Source organism: Protopterus annectens, chromosome 5.part0, assembly GCF_019279795.1.
Source record: "Protopterus annectens isolate FY-2018-M chromosome 5.part0, PAN1.0, whole genome shotgun sequence".
Classification (NCBI taxonomy): domain Eukaryota; kingdom Metazoa; phylum Chordata; order Ceratodontiformes; family Protopteridae; genus Protopterus; species Protopterus annectens.
In genome coordinates this window covers 1,778,123,555-1,778,143,366 of record NC_056735.1, presented here as the reverse complement: position 1 = coordinate 1,778,143,366, position 19,812 = coordinate 1,778,123,555, and the positions used below count along the sequence as shown (strand labels likewise).

The 19,812-nt window shown below is 40.7% G+C and overlaps 1 protein-coding gene across 3 annotated transcripts in view; it reads left to right on the top strand.

The window, feature by feature from the left end:
* The window catches only part of CPB2 (carboxypeptidase B2), a 475,453-nt gene that overhangs the window by 225,468 nt on the left and 230,173 nt on the right, over nucleotides 1-19,812 (top strand). For all 3 annotated transcript variants that reach the window (XM_044071578.1, XM_044071577.1, XM_044071579.1), the window contains exon 6: nucleotides 17,637-17,741. In XM_044071578.1, the coding sequence (XP_043927513.1) occupies nucleotides 17,637-17,741 (105 nt within the window). The remainder of the gene's footprint in view (nucleotides 1-17,636; nucleotides 17,742-19,812) is intronic.

Below are 19,812 nucleotides of genomic sequence, written 5' to 3'. Positions count from 1 at the left end.
TATACAACATACTAAGACCATCCTGCAGGCTATGGTGGTAGACATTCTGCAGTGTCTCCCAGACGTACATTCAGCAGAAGTGGGCTTTGAGCATGATCTATAATATTATGGGTTTGTACATGAGATGTGTTATACTGCTGTTTGGACATGCTGTGTGGTTTCTGGATGGGTGTTATAAACCAGGGCTCCAATGGGTATACAACATCACTTTCACTTTCAACACAGAATAATAACTTTTGGGGAGGGGATTAATACAGCTGACTTGCTACAACTGTATCTATGTACCTTAAAAATTATCAAGAGTACATGAATTTATGAACACCAAGGAACACCACACCAAGTAAAAAACACACAAATGTCACTAAAATAACTGAAATACCATCCTTGTAGAAAATGCACTCAGGAAGTAAATAAAAATCCAGTAATTTATTAGTATTAAGCACTTTCATCTCCTGTAAGAGATTTCATCAGAACACAACTTTTTACTAAAAATTAACCATTTAAATACTTTTAATTAATTACTTAATTGAACTTCATTAATCCCAAAAAGTTTTATACATAACATTAAATAAACCATGTCATAAAAATGTTGAATACATTCAAAAACCCTACTAAAATTCATATATAAACATATATCTACTTACTTATAGTAATGTAAAACCCAAATTCACATACATAAAAATATCATGTTTAAAATTATATACATATATATATATATATATATATATATATATATATATATATATATATATATATTACTAAAATTTATTATCCCTTTCCAACAACATGGGAGTAATAGAAACATTCTCATTCAGACCAGGTGGAAACATTACAGCTAACTTAAGCTGCCACTGAGTTTCTCTTTTCTTTAATAAGTTCTTCCAATCTCCACCCCTAGGGTTCATTTTGACAATGTCCGATATTCCAAACACAAATTTCACAAACCCTGTACAAGTGAGGGAATGCTTGTACAAAGCACTGGATAATTTATGGTTTTCATATCATTGTTGTGTTCAGACACTGTTTTTTAACATATATTCTGTTTTTCCCACATAATAGTGAGTACATGACACACATTCTGCCAAATAAACTAATCCAGTGGTATTACAATTTCCCTTCTTGAATGTATTTTTACTTTTCAAGTTATTGTTCAAAACCAAACTAACCTGCGTGTTAATGTATGATCATTGTGCACATATCCCACATGGTCTAGTGCCTAAACCCACCACCTCAGTCCTATCTATTTTCATTTCAAAAAGTTTTTTCAGGTTTAGACCCAGGATGTTAATAAACATTGGTTTCTCTCCTACTTTGTTGAAAATTTAGTGTTTAAAGTTTAATTGTTGTTTAATTTAATTTAATGTGGAAAATGAATTTATGAGCTAGATGGCTAAGAGGTTTTTCACAATGCAGGAAATGGGATATAATTGACCTATATGTTACATATGTGAATCATGCAAAGTGCCTGGAAGCTGTGTGGATACACTGATTATGATCCCACAAACATGACACAGAACCTGGCAGTAAATGGAATGATAGCCCTCCCTGGTCAAACCTTTGTGAATGTGGGAGAGATGTGCCTTTATTGTTACATATGCACAGCCTATATCATTCAATATCTCAGGGAGGTGGGATATGTCATAGAAGGCCCAGATTATGTTAGCAGTCTCCTGACTTAGGCTAGGAAACCATATTTTCTCATCTGGATGTAGAAGCCTTATGTTATGGAACTTGTTGAATATTCTAGAAGCAAAGGCCTGTGAAATACCCAACATGTCACAGTTGATCTCTGAAAGATCCCTGTAGCTAGATTAGAAAGAGTTATACATACTTTGATCTCCACAGGTGATGGAAGGCCGCATATTTATATTGTGTGGGTAATACAAAGTTTCAATCTGTGAGGTGATCAATAATCTCTTGATTGGTGAAATTATGTAATTTCACCCACAGAGTGTAATGTTTTCATTGGTGGTGGATGCTACCTTGTGCATAGCAGTAGAACTGGCAGCACTAAGCACTAGAGTATGCTGCTGCTGCAGAAGCACTGCTGCTACTAAAAGCATTCTCGCTATCACATTTTTTTACCTGCTTTGCTCTTTTATAGTTCAAAACATACTGCTGTTCAGTTTCCTTCATGTATGACTATGAAAAATGATCATGCTCACCTAGCATACATTTGCATATTATTAGGGACTCATTTCCCCTATAGTTTTATTTGCATGTCATTATGCATCATTTGTTTATATCTTATATTACACACTTGGACTCACTGCACCGCATTACAGCTTGGAGTGTGGATCATTACTAGCTTGCTCTAATCTAGACATGATCAATTCTGGTGCAACTGCACATTTTATATTATATAACTTTTTTATGAATTTCTTCCTCTGACAAAAAAATGCCATAAGAACTTTACTTTTTGTCAAATTATACAGTCAGCATCCTCACTATCATTCATAGTAAAATACATCTAAGGAATAGATTTAATGCTATTGGATTTTAATATACGCTGAATAAAATCAGCTAAATTATTAAAAAGTAATAAATCAGAAAACAGCGAAAGCAACTTAGTGATTATAAAATGTGAGAATGTTGCCAACTTACAGTTCAATATGCAGGCAGCTCAAATTGCATTTGCAAAGAGTGCAATCAGCACAGCAGCGAATAATGCTGGAATGGGAGCGAACACCGCTGGCACTGCAGCAGGAAGAGTGGCTAATCTGGAGAAACACAGCTCAAAATGTGTGCCTAAAAAGTCAAAATACAATTCTGTCACAACTCAAAGTCTCTCTTAGGCAGAAGTCTTCTTGAATAGAACAGGCAAATCAGTCCCCACTTCCAACCCACTGGGCATATGGGGTTAAAGCCTTGAATATGCCCCCAAGTGACTAGATATTAATTAGCGGCTTCAGCATTTTATGGAGCTGCTATGGTAGGATGGGCATGTCCGTCCCAAGGTGACAGTCTGGGGTGTACAATTCTATGATTCCTAACAAGAGGGGTGGTACTGCAAAATTCAGTCCTGGAGAAAGTGTTCAACCCCCAAGTCAGTTTGTTAGTAACTCTTATTGCAACTGCACAGGAGTGTCGACCCACATCTGAGAGGGCACCATGGTCTCATGGTGATGCATATCATTCACCAACCACTCCACAACACAGACACACACACTCAGGGTCTGCAGTGTTACTTACATTGGCACAAAAAGGACATGCTCCATTGTTGACTCTTGGCATACCCTGCTGGTAACCATGCTTTCATCTGAGCAAACACCATTTACTTTGAGCCTCTGTGCCCTTTTGTCAAGTCAGTATTCTATCCATGCTACCGTCCTGTTTCTCACATTAAAGATGTGCAGTTTCTTCATGTAATAGTTTGTCCAGTAGTGAGTCAAGTATTTAATAATCTAAGTCGCACATTGAGTACTTTTTCTCAGTTATTACCAAGATTACACAATCAAAGCACCCTGTAAAATTCAAAACTAACAACTACAGTTTCACTTAACATTAGACTTATTTATTATACAAAATGGAAAGACAACACAAGGGTTCAATAGTAAGAGCTTTGTCTCACATCTCCAGGGTTCAATCCTGACCTCCTTTCACTTGTAGACTGAATGTTCTCCTTGTGTCTGTATGTTTTTTCCAGGTACTCCTGCTTCCTCCCACCTTTCAAAAACATGCTATTTTTTAGCACATACATTTAACATCTTCTTGTGGTCTAGGTGATAGATAAAAATAAAGGGTCTGTGGACCAAAACAGTTTGCTTTTCAACAAAAATATGAGTTATATTTCACTTTGGCACTTTAGCATACCATATTTGAAAAGGTTAACATTAGTCTCAAGACAAATTAAGATTTAAACAGATCTACAGGGAAGGCCTCTGTAGCAGTAAATCAGAACATTTGGGTTTAAGCACATTCTGTTTCCCTTGTCCTGTCTGGATTTTTCTCAGCTGTCACTTTGATCACAAGGACCAGCAGTAGTATCACAGTTATTTTTCGCTTACACAAGTGACTGAAGTCTCTCACATAAGGCCACTGCTGGCTTATATTTTCTTTAGTTCAAACCATCATAGTACTGTTAGTCCCTTATTCCATCAAAGCTTTTTATCCATGTACAGACTAGTCTTCCATTAGTCTTTTTAAAGAAACTGAATAAATATTCTTCTCAATATTGAAATAAGGGCAGTTACATTTTCTTAATAAAAACAAATGCTTGAGATGGGCAACTAGCCCTTAAAGATTATTACATTTAGCAGTTATTTTTTGAGGACATCAGAGTATTTTTTTACTCTTGTGACATATGCTAGTAGTTTGATATAACTAGCAAACTAGACAGTTCAAAGCGTTATCCACTTATGCTTGATCTATCATTTTAAGAGGAAGGAGAAAGGCAGAGAGGCTGGTAAAAACAAGAAACGAAGCAGAAATCAGATAAAATGATAAGGTGAAAATCTAAGGAGACGGCCAAAGATATGAGGAAGAAATATAAGCTCTCCTTTATTTCACTAGATGAGGGCATTTTCAGTTTGACAGCTTCCAAAAATGGAGGTCAGAGCTCAGTTAGTGAAGTACCTGAAGACTTCTCATCAACAATGGAGATAAGTGTCATGGAGGAGAGTAACAAAGCAATGGTTGCAAATTAAAGCTGGCTTTTAAGGTTTCAAAACAATTACTATCAGTATCAATTACTCAGTTTTTTGAGCTATGGCAAGGTAATTGCATTGCTAACTCAAATAGTTAAGGTGAAAGAGGTGCTAGAAGTGGAATGTTCCATCATGGATGAACCTATGGCAAAAATCACCTATCGCAATTCAGCCTAGTGCCAATACTCATACATTCCTAATGCCTTTTCTCATTTATAAAATCCTGGTTTAAAACTATGCAGTGTGGCTTCCAAATAATTGGAGTAGCAACAGAGGCCTACTTCCCAAAACCTAGTGCATGTACACCTTTAAAGTCAGAATTTCTTAAGTACATGTGAAAGCCCAGAGAAAAAAGATAAGCTGCAAAGTTCACTTTTTTGTCTCAAAGGCTGAGGATCATGTGTATATGGTCCAAGTACATTCCCCTCAGGATGCAGAATGTTACCACGAGCAATTATATTTTATGAAATTATTGACAATATTGGTGACTTATTTAATTGGTTCTATTTAGAATTCTTTTCTCCTAATAGTCTATATATCACAATGCTAAAGTTACCAAACTCTAAGCATAATATTGTTTTTTTCTGATTAATATCTTTGAAAATTAATTATAAAACAGTAGTCTTCATTCTGAAACCAGGTTCCCAAATATAAAACTGTAGACATAACATAAAAAATACACAAAGCCCAGGACAGATCTTCACTGTAATATAAGTGTTGTCAATGCAGACAGCTTTGCCCACACATTCAGAAACCAGAAAATTTCTTCCTGTTGGTTTAGTGCCTTTTTGAAAAGGTCTCAGCTTATCAGTGCATTGCTTTTTGAAAAGGGTCACTCCCTGTTGGTACATTGCCTTTTGAAAGAAAGGCAAGGTTACTGGACAGATGTGAAAGAAGGTATACATTTCCAGTGCCTTCTCTGGCTGCTTAGGTTAAACAAAAGCACCAGAAGTAATTAATGACGCTGACTTAGAATCGTGAGCAGCAATCAAAAGACAACCATTTGGTTCACACAGCAAGTAGGTGACGGCTGGAAAATATGAGAAATGCTGAAAAGGGCGCTTGCATAGTGATATAATGACCCATGCCTTACTTCACTGCCTGCTCCCTCAGTGCTACTCCATACATGAGTGCCATTTCGAAAGCATCACTATTTGATGACAGGATTGTTATTCCATTGTACATGGCACTTGCCAAGGGCAGAATGTGCAGGACTGTAACCATACCATTCAGAGTTTAAACTAAAAAGATACATTCACAGCTCTGTACATTTACAGTGACTGCATGGAACAGGCAGTCCATACACTGACATTAATACAATTGTACATTACATAGCTTATCGATTCCATTAATTACCAACTCAAGAACCAGTCATCCAGTCAAACTCTAATCATCAAGTCATGAAAACTATTAAAATTACACATCACAAAGCATGCATAACACATTTGCAGACTCCATTTTACATTGCATGAATTCATAGTAGCACTATGTTAGACATTGTATTGAACACAAGAGACAAAGTCATTTTGCCATGAATCAAATTGTAACCAAACATCAGTTCTTAGTATTCACAGTTTACATGTGCCAACTCACTGATTGTCTGTCCAACTGTAGAATAAGTAATCATTAAAGACTGGATTAATCTGTATTCAACTGGCAATGGACTTCTCTTTTGGCCGTTCCTGTTGGGGGTCGCTATAGCAGATCTGGTTCCCTTTTGTCCTGTCCTCTGCATCTTGTTGTGTCACACCAACCACCTGCATGTCCTCTATCAACACTACCACAAACATTATCTTAGGCCTTGCTCTTATCCTCTTACCTGGCAACTATACCCAGTTTAGACAACTCTAATGCCTGCATCCTAACCATTCCTCTGAAGTGTCCTATTGGTTACATGCTCAAAAACACCTTCATCTACCCTTACCACATTTAAGGACCAGGATGGATGGACATTTTCTTCTACACGATGTGCCATCACCTGTGGAGGAGAAACCCACTGCATGTCTGATCAACCCCACTGTCCCTCTTTACAGGCAGTTTGGACAGAATAGTTTTGTAAAATCTTAAACATGTGTCATTCTCTGCCATGTTGCAGTATTTCACGTGTTTCCCTATCTTTCACCTATGTCTGGCCACTACTCCAATGTTTCCATCCTACGTGCCTCTGCACTTTGTGTAGCTCTATGAACATGGGCTGTAAAAGTGATGTCCACACACACCAGCCCTAATAACAGAAGCACCAGTAGGAGCCAGGCCTACAAATGGCATAGTCCGTCCACTGCCACCCACAGGAGCAAGTGCACACTCACAGTAGTGTGAGGGTGTGAAGGAATACTGCAACATCGAAGACATGGACATCTATGTTTATGGTAATATTTCACACAACTTTGATGTCCTCCAATTCCACTGTTGTACTATTCCACGTGGTTGACTGCCGCAGCTCACCATGAAGGGTATCTGTTCTGGTAGACATTTCCCCAGGAAGCCATGGAGGACAGCCCGAGCCAATCCTGCTCTGGCCATTGTGATTTTGTCCAGCTTGCATTTTTTACATAAAGTCTGTACTAAGGAACAACTAGCTACTTCAATGATAGCATTGGGGTGAAATTCCTTAAGTCTCCTGAAGAGGCCATCGCACTTCTGTAGTGAGCTGTAATACTTCCATGCAATGTGTTTCCATGGTACAGATAGCAAAATGTAATTACCTTGGAGAAAAAAGGCTGAAATATTCAGTTTGACCACTACTTTCCACACAGCCCTGGGGTGCAAAGAGACAAAATGTAGAACTGATTTACACTTGGTGTTATGGCATAAAACCAAATCAGTCTGTGAACATCCAGAGTATGGATAACTATCCTTATCACCTTGTGGCTTAGGGAAAAAAGTAAGTCGGTGTATGGCCTGGTTCAGGGATAGGTCATTCATCATTGCCAGGAAGGACGGGTTGGTCCTGAGCGAAACCCTGTCAAGATGGAAGGTTAGGAAAGATGAGTCAGACATCACATCTACTATATGGGAGACCCTCCAGTCTGAGGTTACAGCCCATAAAATGTCTGTGCTTCATGTGTAAAAATTTAGGTGAGACTTTGGCATCTGGCTCAAAGGGGGCTCTGCTGAGTAGTTCAAACTTATAGTTAAATATCCCATGGAGGAGGGGTGTGTTTCCTATGGGCTCTTAGTGGAGAATCCCTTTCAGGAAGGTTCTGAAGGTAGTCTGTATGATAAGGGTGGATCAAGGGTGAGACAAGTTGAGATATCGAAAAAATGTCCTTTTATACTTTTATAGTAGAGTATGCACCTGTCTGTATTAGTTTACACACAAGACTGGATTAGAGGGATGTCACTTTCCTGGGGCTCCAAAAACCTTGTAAAACTGTATGGAAAATCTTTTCCTCTTTGATAGGCAAGATTACCTTGGGCATCTCTGATCCCTTTGTGCTTAGCTGGTCCACTGAGTGGGGTAACTTGTCATGATTGACCTAAGAGGGGGAAACCACTGCTGTCGTGGCTGGTAGTGAGTCAACATCAAGATGTATGCTTCGTCCGGCTTAATTTTCAGCTGCACATTTGGAAATAATGGAAAGGGTGGTAAAGCATGCAGAAATGTCCCCTGCCAAGAGGTGGAGAGGGCCTCGGTTACCACTGCCTTTGATTCTGTTGTCCTGCTGCAATGCAGGCAAAGCTGCCTGTTGGAAAAGGAGAACAGGTGCATTTCAGGTATGCCTCACCAGTGGGCCAGTTCCAGTAAGATCTCTGAAGCAGTACAGAATTCCCTGGGGCATCCCAATGAATTGGTCAATAAGGACTGATCATGCATATTGTGGCAGTGCTCCTATGCACATAAAACAGTTAATTTACTTCAACTGTAGCTATTTAGGGTATAGGGGTAGTATCACTCATTACCATCAATAGCTGGGGATATTATCAGTCCAAATTAGGTAAATCAAAAAAAGTATAGAGTGCCACAATTTACCTACCCAGTCCACAGTAGCAACTGTGCTGTTTCACCCTGGATGTTTACTACCGTCACCAAATCGTGAAATATGTCTAGCAATCACCATCGTCTTCTCAGGACATTCACACCTAGCAATATTCTTTGGTATGTCAGGTATAGACATGGGTTGCATTTCCAAGATGCCTCGCTTAGCTTTTATAACTTCCAACATCAGGTCATATATGTAAGTCAAACTTTCTCTTCTCAAATATTGGTTTGGCTACCCATTCCTGTTTTGCTTTTGGGTACACCACGTGATACCTAAGCTCTCCCTTTGCTGCTGACTTCTTTGTAGGGAATCTTACTACTGCTTGCTCACGATGAAGGTTCTCATTATGATCCAGGATGACAAGTATGATTTTTGCTTTCATCCCTGCAAAACTAAAGTGCTCAAACTTGGGGCAATACTTGCACAGTAATGCATGGAACACCGCAAGGTCACCAGTGTGGCAGAATTTGGTGATGTGCTTCAAAACTTTAATGAGAAATTTGTTTGCAACAATTCTCTTCAATGCACTGTGACATGCATCATCTTCTTCCAGCCACTTTGTCTCATCTCCATTGATGAGTGGCATTTCATGTCCACAACAGGAAACCTTCTTGCCACCACCCCAATTGTGTTGGTCTTTTACATGGTAGAGCAATGACAACCATTTCTCCTCTAGTATGACTTCATCCCCTTCACACGTTTCAGCACACCACCACAGGTGATTGGAAATACTGTGGCACCACTGTAGTAAGTTTTGCTTGCCTCTCCTTTTCCCAGCTTCAGCAACTTTCTTAGTCAAATTTTTTGTCATATGCCACACATCAAACTGATTATCCACCTTTGGAAATTCTGTGCGCATCAATAACCTTATCCCAGGATGTCTGTCTGTAGCCACAAGGCTTACATTCACATTTTTATCCAGCAAGTTTTTCATGCACTTCTTAAAAGCTTTCTTCTCCAGTGCCACCAAGGATACACCGCTGCAGACCTGCTCCAGACAGAAATCGACAATGAATCCAGAGTCCAGGTCCATCATGCTATAGCAGCAGAACTTGGCAGAATAACCTGGACTATCACACCACCCATCTCCAGCTAACCTTACTTCCTTACCCATTGCATCTTCTAGCAGACGAGTCTGATGCTGTGTCCAAGTATGCTGCAAAACTGGGAATAAATACTCTCATTGAATAGAATGTGGTTTCACTTATAAATTCCAGTCCTAGATAGCACAGAATTGTGCCATATGTGCATATGTACTTCCACTGAAAAGTACAGATGATGCAAGTAGAAGATTACCAGCTGGCATTTGGCCTATTAATGGTTGACTTCCCCAATGCAGAACTTTGTGTCCACTAATGTATGATACCTTCACCGAGACATAGCATCCCAACTTCACTTTCTTCAGTTCCATGGCTGGTGTGTGGCATTGTGGACAGGTCAGTTTTAACAACAGGCAATCCAGGCAGGACTCAAACACAATGAACTTTGATTCACTTATCATCTTCTCGTCTTCGTCCTGTTTCAGCACTGTGTCCTCCATCTCTGACGTAGACAAGTTGTCAGAAGTGTACAACCAGTCAGGATCCTTTTCAACATCATCTGTCCACTGCGAAAGTGAGGAGCTGGTATGCATGCTTGTGTTATAGACGTCCTTATGTAGCTTGACCGGAGTACTGCAAGCTGTCATCTCCACAGCGGTGTATGCACTGGAGCTACATGTGGCCTCTTCAGTGCAACTCTCATCCTTTTGATTGTGACATGTACTCTCACTCATGCGACAATTGGCATTAGTGAAACTGTGCTGTTCTGGTCCGGGCTCACTCAATTCTGTTTGTACAACCTTGGAGTTTTTGAAGTATGTGTGGTCTATCAGTGGTGAGACTACTACTTCTGGAACCTGTACAGCTGCATCAAGCATAGTGCATGGTAGTGTTTCAAGGTCCATTAGCTTGGCTTGAATTCCTATGCTGCTACCTTTCTTTTGGCAAAACTTTGTCTGGCATGCAACTGTACTCTGACTGCAAATTCCAATCTCCATTGCATACACTTCCATGCCTTTGACTACCTCTTCATACAGTTCTGTCACTTGAACCTACAATCACATAACAATTGTTAATCAGTCAATGCTCGACTAATGACAAAGTTTAAATATATAAGTATAAAACTCTACACATATCACTGTCATGACAGCATAAGCATTTGGATCGCTGTGATCCTGAATCAATATATTCAATGGACTCATAATGAATGCCAGACAAAAATTTTCATTTAGAATTCTTTTGATTCCTCAGACAACCATAACCTAACCAGTAGACTAAATGCTTATCCACCACTACATATTCCACTAGGTTTTCATCAAAGCTTACCTCCACAGATTCTTGACTCGCTTGGCAGTCTTCCATTTGGTCTTCCACCACATTGTGTCTTGACACCTCATTATCAGGATCACTTTGATTCTGTAGCTGGACATGCATATTACTCTGCAACAGATACAAATTATGGCTCATTAAAATTACATTCACCTGAGTAGTGAGTAATGCTTAGTATGCTGAGGAGAAAATACAATTACACTCACCTTGGATTGGACAGACCGTTGCTCTGTCACAAAGTCGTACAATGTAGGCTGCGTTGTACTCAGAAGGTCTTCAATAAGCTTCATGGAAAAGTACATCCATTAACTGCTGCAAATTGAAATGCATACAGTGCCAGTATCCCACTAAGAAAATGACAGTAGGCTGATTAAACCATTCAGTGCTCCACCAATGTTCTTACCTTCTGCTGCTGTTTCTGCTGCAATCAATGTAACTGCCCCTTTTATTAATCTCCGAATTGGACGCTTGGGCTTCATCTCATCTGGAAATAGCTGATGCTGGTAGTAAAGGTGAAACTGGCTCTCCTCGAAATGTTTAGAGCAGAGGAAACATCGTGGCTTTGCACTACTCAACATTTCTTTAACAAACTTCGGTATGCTACCGACATCTCTACCACAGTTAATCACCCACTGTCTACACAGGTTGATGTCACGTGGAAACAGATGGAATGATACCCCCTGTGGCAGATTGTCTTGGTGCATACTACAGTTGATTGCAAAGCAGGATGGTATTTTGACGATCAACTAATAAAAATAAAAAGTACTATATCAAATCACGTACAGGAATCACAAAACTCATTCATGGTAAACTGATTAGACTGCATGATAACACTGGTACAACCTGTAAGACTTCAACGGTTCGAATCGATGTTCAATGAAATATCCAACTTTAATAATGGCTGCCTTCATGTGACACAGTCATGAAATACTGTGTTTGTCAGTGTCACAGTCATTCCCTTAGTTGCTCCGCAGTCAAAGTTTATCCTTGCTCCCAGGTTTTACATGATACACGAAGTCGAGAATTCCTCTGATTCAAACCAGGGCACTGTAAAACACTACCTTTCTACATTAGCAATGTAAAAGGAGTTTTAATTCAGGTGAATTTCTCCCCTTACCACAACTTCAACACTTTGTGCTACAAATAACTGCAATCACGAAGCTAAGAATATAGTGATCGTATGGTTACTCTGCTGCAGCCAAAAACCTTAGGAATTCATTAGTCTTACATATGTGGTATGGCAGAACTAGTACAGAATTAAAAACAACTTCTATGACCACATACATTTAGTTTGTCTGCATGGTGGGCCACAGGAAGAATGGTAACAGTTGCACTGGTGGACATTCGCCAAGAATTGCAAGTTCTGCAAATATTGCTGTAGAAAGACACAATCACCATGATGATATACAACAGTGAAAGGGGCTGTAAGTATGTACACTGCTCTCAGAGCACTGTTAATTTAGGCAATGGTAGACAGACGCACACATGAAACATTAAATATCCAAGTCATAATGATTCACACACTTTATTAGTACACAAATGTTAAAATAAGGTAGGGTATACGGGCTTTGAAAAGTAAAATCCATTTTGTCATAGTCTCTCAAAAGGTTTAAATCCTGTGTAAGAATCATCATCTTCACACGGAAACTGTGCTCGAATTCGCAACACGACACAAGCAGGAAGCACCATGTGATTTCCAAATCCCAGCCTTCGATTGTTATGCACCCACAACACATATGAATGGTATGCCAAAACCCGGTACAACCTGAAATACAGACCATTGCTGTGGTTCAAACAGACACACACACAGAGATAGACAGACAGAGAGAGACAGACAGACACACAGAGAGAGAGACAGACAGGAAGAGAGGCAGACAGAGAGAGAGAGACAGACAGACAGAGAGAGACAGACAGGCACAGAGAGGGAGAGAGACAGACACACACAGAGACAGACAGCGAGAGAAAGAGACAAACAGACAGACACAGAGAGAGAAAGAAACAGAGAGACAGAGAGAGAGACAGACAGACACAGGGGATAGACAGACAGAGAGACAGAGAGAGACAGGCAGACTGACACAGAGAGACAGACAGACACAGAGAGAGAGACAGACACAGAGAGACAGACAGAGACGCACAGAGAGACAGACAGAGAGACGCACAGAGAGAAAGAGAGAGAGACAGACAGACAAACACAGAGAGAGAGACACACAGACAGACACAGAAAGAGAGAGACACAGAGAGAGAGAGAGAGACACACAGACAGACAGAGATACACAGACCGACAGAGAGACACACACACAGACAGACAGAGACAGACAGACCCAGACATACAGACATACACACACAGACACACACGCAGACACACACACACACACACACACACACACACACACACACACACACACACACACAGAGACATACACACACACGCAGACACACACACACACACACACAGACACACAAACACAGATACACACACAGACAACTTACTTGTTTTCCCACTGTGTTGGTTGGTAACACCCTCTACGCTGACACAAAAGCCTGAATATCATTTTTAAAACATGTATAAAGGCAGGCCGATTCAAACTGCGGATGCACAGTTATGCATGCAGTGTGATCCGAGGCTGAAGTTATTTCTGTCCATTTTTCAATTGCTCGTGGGTATGACACACAACATAGGCATTCATGCAACGTGGTCATCATTGTACATTGGCCACATAAGCACCATGTCATACTTGACAGACTGTTATAATCAGGGACTGGAGAAGGCTGTTCATTCTCACCACTGTTGCACGAACAGCGCCGTTTCCTTGGCTCTCCAGGTCGATACCTGGGCTCAGATTGATAGCCCTGTCTTGCACTAATTTGATCGTGCCCTGACATGCGAGCAGTTACAATGTGGAACAGAATAAACAGTCAAACAAATGCATGAGAATTGTCCAATGCAGAAAAAAGAAATATGTTAGCGTCCACAATATCGCATGCATGTATACGTCCATATATAAATCAGACTGGCCGAAAAATCAAGCACCCTCACTGAATATGCCAGTGACAGTGTTTCAGTTCAGTAATGGGCAAAGTAAGCTATAACTATATATAACATAAGGCATGTAATGACATTACAAAAGAGGAATGTAAGTAGAATCAGCAGTTTAGAAGGCATAGCATGAGCACATAGAATGCAGTTGCAGAAATATAAGCCAATGATCTTCCAGACAACCCAGAACACACAATGGAATGGTTATGGGAAGGTCAACTGCAACAAAATCCACAATTAAAACTTAACATATAAGAATTACACTACAAGCCACAGGTAGAAAACCAATCTAGAGGTAGGCCTATGTGTCCTTTGAACCCATTGTGGTAATAGGCAAATGTAGGTTTAGAATACAGACAATTGTGCAGTGTGACTGAAGTACTGTTAAAGTTACTGTTACTGTTGAAGTACTGTCTGGTTCAATGTGGCAAGACTGTAGTACTCGGGATTTTGCATTCCAGAAGTACTGTTAGGCAAAAGCAACGGTCCCATAATGTGAACATGCTTGTCATTCCAGTTCCCATGCCCTTGAAAATGACAGTTTGCCACTGTTCTGAAACCCACATTCAAAGAAATTGCACTCTTGCAACTGATGGAGAAACTTCAGCCTTGGGCTGATTTCAGATAGGGCCATGGCATACATACATGTATTCAGATTCCCAAACATGATTCCATGCAACTGTAATACTCGCAAATCACAATGCACCTGTATGACACTGTGTTTTTAAATCACTACCTTGATTTTTTTTCCCAGTGCACAAAGACACAATGTAACACCCTCTATTTAAATAAACTGATAGAGATATACATCAGTGATATCTGTTGGGTGGTCCTTACAAACACAACTTTGAATTGTAATTTGCATATTGTCTGTTTTTGTACACAATGTCTGTTCTTCATACAATATTTTTAGAGTCAGGAAATGTGCTTGTGTGCAATGTACTGCATCCCAGAGAAAAGTAAAGCAATATGACAATACAAAAAGAAAGGTTACAAATTTTAGAAATTACATCCAAAAATTAGATGATTTTTTCTAACATGTATCAACATAACATTTCTCACTCACTCTCACTCACCCACACACTCACCCACCCGCCGACTCACTCACTGACCCACCCACACACCCACTCACCCACTCACACTCACTCCCTCACTCACTCAACCACACTCACTCACTCACTCAGCCACTCACTCACTCACTCACTCACTCACCCACACTCACTCACCCACACTCACTCATTCACCCACACTCACTCACTCACTCACTCACTCACTCACTCACACTCACTCACACACACACTCACTCACTCACTCACCCACACTCACTCACTCACCCACACGCACTCACTCAAACTCACTCACTGACTCACCCTCACTCACCCACTCACCCACACTCACACTCACTCACCCACACTCACACTCGCTCACCCACACTCACTCACCCACTCACTCACCCACCCTCACCCACTCACTCACCCACACTCACTCACTCACCCACACTCACCCACACTCACTCACCCACACTCACCCACTCACTTACAAATTTAGAAATTACATCCAAAAATGAGATGCTTTTTTCTAACATGTATCAACATAGAATTTCTCACTCACTCTCACTCACCCACACACTCACCCACCAACCCACTCACTCACTCACCCACCCACACACTCACTCACCCACACTCACTCACTCACTCACTCACTCACTCACACTCACTCACCCACACTCACTCACCCACACTCACTCACTCACCCACACTCACACTCACTCACCCACACTCACACTCACTCACCCACACTCACTCACACTTCACCCACACTGACTCAAACTTCACCCACACTCATTCACACTTCACCCACACCCACACTTTACCCACACCCACAGTCACTCACACTTCACCCACACTCACTCACACTCACCCACACTCACTCACACCCACTCACTCAGACTTACCCCCACACACTCACACTCACCCACACTCACTCACTGACTCACCCACTCACCCACACACCCACACTCACACTCACTCACCCACACTCACTCACCCACATTCACTCGCCCACTCACTCACCCACACTCACCCACTCACCCACACTCACTCACCCCCATTCACCCACTCACCCACACTCACTCACCCACCCTCACTCACTCAGCCATACTCACGCACTCACTCACTCACACTCACCCACACTCACTCACCCACTCACTCACCCATACTCACACTCACCCACATGCACACTCACCCACTCACACTCACTCACCCACTCACACTCACTCACTCACTCACCCACACACACACACACTCACACTCACACACACTCTCACTCACACACCCACACAATCACTCACTCACTCACTCACTCACTCACTCACTCACCCACAGTCACTCACCCACACTCACTCACCCACTCTCACTCCCCCCTTTTTGCCCCTTGCTTGCAGTCACACACACACACTTGCCCCTTGCTTGCAGTCACACACACACACACACACACACACACACACACACACACACACACACTTGTCCCCTTGCTTGCAGTCACACACACACACTTGCCCCCTTGCTTGCAGTTACACAAACACACACTTGCCCCCTTGCTTGCAGTCACACACACACGGGCTTGCCCCCTTGCTTGCAGTCACACACACACACAAATACACACACATGCCCCCTTGCTTGTGGTTGCACACACACACTTGCCCCCTTACTTGCGGTTGCATGGTGTATCTCCAGTCATTCAGGCAAAATCCAATTTTCTACACTGTCTGAACTTACTAGGAGATTGAAGAGGATGACAATCGAAGGCTTCCTTTGAGTCCTTGTCTTCAGGTGGTCATTTATCACTTCAATAAATGCTGTAGCTATGCTTTGCCAAAATTTAATCGAGACAAGTCTTGGAACTAAAAAGTCATGTGATACCAGATAAGAATACAGCTAGATATAGACCACCCTCTCAATAACCTTTCAAATAAAGTAAGAAAAAATAAAGAAATGCTGTAATGAACCACTAAAAAAATACAAAGACACTGGAACACAGAAGTAATGTAATACCTTTTATTAGACCAACATATATTTTGCAATTACTTGAGCTTTTATTAGACCAACATAGATTTTGCAATTACTTGAGCTTTCAAACTGGCATGAGCCCTTTGTCTTAACTCCTGGAGGTGGGTAGAGAATGCCCTTTAGTTTTGTTTCTCTAAAGCTGTTTTACATTTAGTGACATATTCACTTCTAATGGGGATGTTAAAAAGTAATCCTTCCCCTTGGTGATCATTTCTACTGCAGTACTGTACTATTTATGTCATGTGGCATAAATGGGAAAGGTGCATAGGATTTCTCCCACCTATCTGAGTGTGTCAGCAACTTCCAAACCTAGGACTCCTGCCAGGCAACCTACACTTTAGCCTCTAGACTATTAGTCTGGCCCAGTTCAAGATTTATAACAAATCAGTTATCATTATTATTATTATTTTTTATTTTATAGATATCATACCAGTTGTGTGTTAAGAAACTTATGCTATATAAGTTATGTCAATTACACCCTATCTTGTACCATTTTTTTTTTTACAATTAACTTTCTTATTTGTTTCTACTAGCTGTATGGAAAACAGAGAAAAGCCAAAAGTGCTGTCTGGATTGACTGTGGTATCCATGCCAGAGAATGGGTATCCCCTGCCTTCTGCCAATGGTTTGTGGGTCATGTAAGTATCCTTAGGCATTCAGTCTGCAAATCACACAATGCAATTAAAAGGTCACAGGAGGGCTCAATGAGCATTCAAAAGTGCTAAACATTCTATCAGCCATGAACTCAACCTGTAAACTATCTTAAATTTCATCTGGTTGTCAAATTTAGAGTATAAAGCTGTTCTGTGAGGCAGTGATTTAATATTGCATGGTCATTATTAATCACAATCTTATTTCCAATTTTTATTTATACTCATGTGAGTTAAGAGATGTCATTGATAGTGATAGTTACATTATTTCTGTAGATACATGCACAATGCCAGGGAAACTCTCATTCTGCTGCACAGAGGCATGGTACAGTTTGTCTTCTAATTAAACATGTCCCATGCTATCAATGGATATGTGTGTGTGTGTGTGTGTGTGTGTGTGTGTGTGTGTGTGTGTGTGTGTGTGTGTGTGTGTGTGTGTGTGTGTGTGTGTGTGTGTGTGTGTGTGTTTGTGTGTGAGTTTTCTCATAACCTCATTCTGATTCCATAAGAATGAATTAAGAGAAACATCAACACATAAATAAATAAATCCTTTACAATGTTCAGAACAGTTTCTTGTTTGTTTGTTTGTTTGTTTGTCTTTTCCCGGTTAGGGGTCACCACAGCGAAACTCCGGTCCGCTAATGATTGGCAATTGTTTTTTATGGTGTTGAGTTGCCAGCCCGATGCCCAACCTTCAACGAAGGCACGCCCATTCAACGCATGTCTTTCGAACGCCCACTCGACCACAGGGAGGACATGCAGACTCCACAAAGAAGGCACTCCCAACCCAAGCCAAGAATCGAACGGGAGAACCTCTTGCTGTGAGGCAACAACGCTACCGCTGCACCACCGCGGAGGTTAGAACTGAATATTGTTCATTAATTTAGAAATGTAATATTCATAAATGGTTAATAGGAACACCATGTAATATAGTACTGCTAAGTGGTTCTTTGCTTCGTGTGAAAAAGTGTATGAGAAATTATTTTACTAACACTTGGTAGGACAAACACCTTAATCTTTTTAGTGAGTTTACCATGATCCTTGAAACAGACACATTTGTAAATATCTAAGTGTTCTGCTTTCACCAGTTCTCTGAATTGAGAGAGTGGTGACCTTTCTATGCTTTGAAATTTTCTATTCCATTTACTCGTACATTTTTTGAGAAGGCACTCATGGCAACAGCAAGTTACAGTCTGTTAAGGATGATGCCTTCTGAACTGCAGAATTATTAGGTTATTGCCCTTGTGTATACCTTATTAGCTAGTTAGTGGCACTATGAGTCATTCAATAGTTTAAAAGCCACAGTATTCATTTAGTAGGTAGCTAGGTCCTGCAGTGACCAAAAGCCATGTGGCTTTCTATATGGTCATAGCCAGCCTTAGGCATTGGCCAACTAAGTGGCTGCCTAGGGCGCCACTGTAGCAGGGGTGCTTTTCCAATAATCTGGATGGTATACATAAAGCAGGATGGGGCACAGGTTGCTTTTGGGGGGGGTGATGTGGAGACCTTTTGCCTAGGGCACCAGTTGACCAAAGGCCAGTCCTGTATATGGTTAAGCAACAGCATTGTTCTATAGAATCTGATAAACTAATAAAACATGGAATTTTATTTTCTGCAGTATGAACTATGACTGTGCTGAGAAAAGAGATATAATAGATTATAGGGAAGGCTCATTCTAGTTGAGGAATTAGGATTAGTAACGATTCCTTGCTGATATCTTATCTCATTGCAGGCCAGTGATGCCTTCAGGCATTTATGTAATCACATCCTACTGAAGCCTCTAGGCATCAAAAATGCTTGTTCATATTTGTATTAAAAATTCTAAAACCATGCTAGTTTCTGTAGTTACATCTTACTGATGCCTCTAGGTATTGAATATTCCTTGTTCATATTAGCAATAAAAATTCCAAAACCATGCTACATACAAGGCAATATAAGATCTAGAGGTAAGACCATTTGTTTGAACTGTGAAGTAATAACTTCATTTTTTAAAGGCTTAGGCCACATCTATTGGAACAAACCCAAAAGAGCTCCATTGGAGGGAATGAGTTAAGCATGA